Genomic DNA, 5,658 nt, shown 5'->3' on the forward strand with positions numbered 1-5,658 from the left:
TTGGACAGGCCAGGGAAGGCACAGGGAGGCATTTAAATGCCTCCCTGATCCTTCCAGCCCCCCCTGGCCCGCCCGCCTCGGAGTCGCTGGGGGGGGGTCTCGCTCCCCAGGCCTTACCTCTGCAGCCACGCACACACAGAGGTTTTGGCTGTAGTGGGCGTGGCCAACTCTGAAGCCAGCCGGAACTCCGTTCCTTTGCGTTCCTGCCCAAAAATAGCCCTGCATCTACCTAATTCATGCAATCCCAGGGTAGCACAGAATTCCCGCCTCCCTGGAGTTGGAATCTCATGCCCTTGGTAATGTCTGAAGAATGGCACCCCCCCCAGCTCATTCCCTGCCTTCATGATTGTCTTCCCCCCCCCGACCATGTGGTTTTGCCAACAACCCACATGATTTTGCCACTGCCACTGTTGGCACCCCACAGGATCCCGTCACCGGGAAGTGGCAGCCACACGGATTAATGAACTTCGTTTCTACCCAGCAATCCTCCCAAACGCGGAGCTTAGTTCTTCTCTCCTCCACTGTATCCTCTCATTTTATCTTACATAAAGTGCAACGCGTGTAACGGGAAACACAGCTCCTGAATCGCTCTCCGTGCAGCCTCCTGCTCCGTTGCTTCAGTTTTATAAGCCCACAGCAAGGGCAGTTCGAAACCCTGTTGCTTTGATACTACTTCCTGCTAAAGGAGAAGGCGAACAAAAATCCAGATGCCCAGTTATTACGGGTGGATCTAATGACTGATGCTCTAGAGACTTAGAAACTTTTTTATTTGTTTGCTGATGAGGGCAGAAAAGCAGGTTTCTCCTCCTCCCATATATACTGCAGTTCCCTTCTTTGGGGAGGGGCTGTGGCTCACTGGCAGAGCCTCTGCTTGGCATGCAGAAAGTCCCGGGTTCAATCCCTGGCATCTCCAGTTAAAAGGATCAGGTAGGAGGTGATGGGAAAGACCTCAGCCTGAAACCCTGGAGAGCTGTCAAGAGGGGCTGTGGCTCAGTGGCAGAGCTTCTGCTTGGCATGCAGGAGGTCCCAGGTTCAATCCCCAGCATCTCCAGTTAAAAAGGACCATGCAGTAGGTGATGGGAAAGACCTCAGCCTGAGACCCTGGAGAGCTGTCAAGAGGGGCCATGGCTCAGTGGAAGAGCCTCTGCTTGGCATGAGAAGGAGGAAGGGAGGGAGGAAGGGAGGGAGGGAGGGAGGGAGGGAGGGAGGGACCCAGATCTCCAGCTCACCCGACAGCAGTCGCCTTCCAGCTGCACTTCTTGGATGTAAACCATGGGCCCGTCTGGCCTGTTGGCTCCTCCGCCGACAATCAACCCCAACCCAGAGGATTTTGCTATAGAGATACTCTGAATTCCGGATTCAATCGAACAGCTGCAAGGAAAGTGGTAGCTTAGTGAATGAACAGGGGCAGCCGTCGTCAATGAGACCCAAAGTTAATCAAACCCAAGTTCGGCCAGGGATCCTGGAGGGTCCCCCCCCTCTTTTGGGCATGGAACAGGGGTCACTGCGGGTGTGGAGGGGGAGGTATCTGTGAATTTCCTGCCTTGTGCAGGGGGTTGGACTAGGTGACCCTAGAGGTCCCCTTCCAATTCTATGATTCCCTGTGTTCATGCGTGCTCTCTAACTTGAGCCAACTCATCCAAGGGCACGAGTCTCTAGCAATGTTTCCGCTAAGCTGTGGAGTCTTGTGAGCAAAAATTCTACTCTGTGAGCTACTGGCATTAAAGTTGTGAGTGAGCGATTTGGCTACAGCATCAGTTTGCTCTGGAGCCATCCTCCCTGAGCGAAAACAAAAATCTTTGAGCTGGAGGCTAAAAAACTGTGAGCTAGCTCACACTAACTCAGCTTAGAGGGAACATTGGTCTCTAGGATTCTGCCCTAGAAGGTACGAAAGAGAGGTACCCACGGCAGCCTTGAGCACAGGTGAACGGGGAGAAGGAGAGGAGGCTGTCCGAACACAGAGGGGAGAATAAGACCCCCCCCCCGTTTTTTAATAAAAGGAGGGAATGTTTAAAGAAAGTGGAACCTTTGTAGAAGGTCGTTTCAGAGGCCAGCTCTGTTGCTTTGCAGTAGACCAGTTAGATTTGAGTCCAGTAGAACCTTATAGAACAAGGGTTTCAAGTACCACCTTCTGACTAGGAAAAAAAGAACTCTGACGTACATTTTTTCCTCTACTGTGTCTGATCAAGTGAGCTTTGGCTTTTGAAACCTTCTACCCTGAAACTCTTGTTGGTCTCTAAGTCCTGCTGGACTCAAATCTAACTTTATTTGTTGTTGTTCAGTCGCACAGTGGGAAGATTGACATGGCTGTATTTAAGACACAGGAAATGCTAGAAATAAATGTAAACACAGGGAGGAAGGGAGGAGGGAAGGGGGAAAAGGGGAGGGAGGGAAGGAAGGGAAGGGATATATAAACTTTATAGAAAGGTTTATAAAAAGCAACCCTGAAATTTCTGCTTGACACCCATTTGGCTGTGTGACCCTTAAAATTGAAAGGGAAAGGCTGTGTCTGCTTGGACTGAAGAAGAAGAGGAGTCTAGATTTATACCCCGTCCTTCACTACCTGAAGGAGTCTCAGAGCGGCTTACAATCTCCTTTCCCTCCCACTTCCCACAACAGACACCCTGTGGAGTAGGTGGGGCTGAGAGAGCTCTTTCGAGGATTGCCCTTAAGAGAACAGCTCTGAAAGAACTTATGACTGACGCAAGGTCACACCAGCAGTTGCAAATTCGGTTCTCCCAGATTAGAGTCTGCGCTCCTAAACACCACACCAAACTGGCTAACCGCTACATCATACTGACCTGAGCATCGGTTTGAACAAGCGACATGTTCACATTGGTGCTTTCATCTCTGTTTCCCTGAAAGAAATCCCGAAATGGCAGAATTTAAGTCAACACACTCAAACTGCAGGTTTAAGGAAAATGTGGTAAGGACTGACAACACTTATAGCAGAGATGGTGGATCAAGTCAGTGACGCGAGGCCTTTAGTTTAACCTCTGCAGTTATCGGGGCCATCTGTCTGCTGCAGACTGAAAGCATTTTTTGTGGAATCAGGTCTGTATGGAATTGTTGATTGTAGGTGCACAGCTATAGTCTACGTTTCAGATTCGAATACAGACTTGAGCCCCCCCCCCATTTACAAAACCAGTGGGGAAAATATAGACGATAACATCATGGGATGTCTGCCTGGAAAATTTAAGTATTAGATTGCAGGCTGGCAAAGAGTTCTCCACTTGAAGTTTGAACCCCGTTTTCAGCGGTGAAAGGAAAGGTATAAAAACAACCTCTGGGCAGAGGGAGGGTGATGAGGAATTGTGGGACTGGGAGCAATTTGGGGATCCCTCCCCACCTCTAGAATTTTCCCCTCAAGCATTCTACTAGGTCTTTAAGTCCTTGGGAAAGCTGATTTCATCCTTCCCACTTCGTTCTTTAACTGCCTCCCAGCAACCCTGGATATACAGAAACCCATAACTTGTCTAGAGGTGGCCTGGTTTTCCCGTTTTAACAACTGACACTGGCAACTGACACTGGGGGGGGGGCACTTTACAGTTAGATACAGTGGAGCCTTCGCACTCATTCATACAACCAGGGGTCTTTTGGGGCCGGAGCATGCCGGTGCATTGCTCCGGCAGCCCAGGAGCCTGCACTAATAGCGACAGTGGCAAACCCCGCCCCCAGCTCCCCACGTTTCAGCTCGGGGGAGGCCGGAGAGCCCCGCCGCCACGTTCCCCGGGCCCGCGCAGAAGAGCTGCGGCTCGGGGGACAGCAGGAGAGCCCCGCCGCCGCATCCCCTGGGCCCACACAGGAGCCTCTGTGAAGACTCAACGGCAGCATTTAGTAACACGACAAAGAACCATCAGCATCACCTCCCTACACAACTGCATACGAGCCAGACTTTTCTTTGTGTGACCAGTTTCCCAGGGGACCAACTCGGTGGTGCAGTGAACACCCTGATGTAGAAAAGAACAGCGTAACAACGGCAGAACTCAAGGAGCCTGCGCGTACCTGAGAAAGTGAGATTAAGAGCCTCTGGAAGTGCCCAGACGTGTCGCTTCTGATGGCTTCTTCCAACGTTTTCTTAAATTCTGCAAGAAACATGCAAACGACCATCGTTTTTGTAAATGCTTATCATTTTATTGGGATCTTTGCTGGCAGAAGTTAAGGGGAAAGACACAAAGGGGAAAGACACAAAGGGGCTTTTAGGAAAGAGTAGCCGCCTTCTTATCTTACTGTCCTTTTGACTCAAAGGTCTCGAACAGAACAAGATCCAGCCCTCTTACAGGCAATCACTGCAGCTAAATATTTAGCAACTGCTAAGGTAGTTTTCCGATCCTCATCTACAAGGAAAAGCTGGATGATTTTTTTGAGATGATAAATTCACAAAACCTATTAAGAGGGAGGACAAATACTTCTCTCTCGAATCAGACCTGATTTCACACTCCCAAAAAAAAATGTTCTAAGGACTCAAAATGACCAGATTCACATTTACAAACTCTGGACTCTTTTTACCTCAGACCAACCGGGCTGCTCTTCGAAACAATCTTCATGGACAGCCGTTTAAAATTACCTTTTGGTTTCAATGCACAACCAATGTCCTCCAGTCAGAAGCAAAACACACACGGATGTCCGACACACAACATCCACTCGCCAGTGGCCATAACCCAATCACACACACCCCTTTTGTGCTCCCCACCACAACCTTTAAAAGCAGCAGAACAGTAGCCAGAAGGATGAGAGACGCGGCGCAGCCTCGAACGAACCTGTCTTGTAGGCCCGGCTGATTTCCCGAATGTGCTCATTGCTGCGGGATGACAGGATCTCGATCAGGCAGGCTTCATCCGTGCCGGCACCCTACGGGAAGGTCAGGAAATTAATCTCACTGCCAAAAAGAAGCCCCTGTGCCCCCCCTTTAAAGCAAAGAATGACCGATAAACTCTTTTTATTTGTTTGTTCAATTTATACCCTGCCCTCCCCGCCAAAGCGATCCTTCCGTGCTGAGCCTGGCAAGCGAGCACGCTTACGGTTACGCCTACTCGTATTTTAATTTACATCGTTTATCACGGGGAATGAAGGCGGGTTCCACAAACTGAGTCAATACAAATCAAGACGATGGAAACAGGGTTAGGGTTGTAGAACCCTACAATGAAATAGGGTTAGGGTCGCGGAACCAACCAGAAATCTAAAAACAGAAGCAGGCCATAAGTGCTAATTTGACACATTAAATGATGGAAGATTACATTGGTAGGATCCAACTCAGGTAAAGGTAGAGGTTCCCGTGCTCGAAAGCCAGTCGAGTCCGACTCTAGGGTTGCGGTGCTCATCTCCGTTTCAAAGCCGAAGAGCCAGCGCTGTCCGAAGACGTTTCCGTGGTCATGTGGCTGGCATGACTAAACACCAAGGCGCACGGAACGCTGTTCCCTTCCCACCGAAGTGGTACCTATTTATCTACTTGCAATGTCTTGCTTTCGAACGGCTCTGTTGGCAGGAGCTGGAACTAGAGACGGGAGCTCACTCCGTCATGCGGCACACTCGGGTCTCGAACTGCTGAACGACCGACCTTCCACAGCCTGCAGTTCAGCGTCTTAACCACTTGAGCCACCGCAGTTCCTTAGGATCCAACTTACCACAAATGATATACAGTAGTACAGACCACAGTCC

The 5,658-nt window shown here is 50.1% G+C and overlaps 1 protein-coding gene across 1 annotated transcript in view; it reads right to left on the minus strand.

The window, feature by feature from the left end:
- ANXA11 (annexin A11) overlaps window positions 1-5,658 on the minus strand; it is a 37,412-nt gene that overhangs the window by 10,794 nt on the left and 20,960 nt on the right. Inside the window, exons 8-10 of the mRNA XM_015422764.1 lie at window positions 4,761-4,851; window positions 4,006-4,085; window positions 2,802-2,858 (exon numbers count right to left, since the gene is read on the minus strand). Of these exons, the coding sequence (XP_015278250.1) occupies window positions 2,802-2,858; window positions 4,006-4,085; window positions 4,761-4,851 (228 nt within the window). The remainder of the gene's footprint in view (window positions 1-2,801; window positions 2,859-4,005; window positions 4,086-4,760; window positions 4,852-5,658) is intronic.

This window comes from Gekko japonicus, unplaced genomic scaffold (assembly GCF_001447785.1).
Source record: "Gekko japonicus isolate JY-2015 unplaced genomic scaffold, Gekko_japonicus_V1.1 scaffold3315, whole genome shotgun sequence".
Lineage (NCBI taxonomy): Eukaryota > Metazoa > Chordata > Lepidosauria > Squamata > Gekkonidae > Gekko > Gekko japonicus.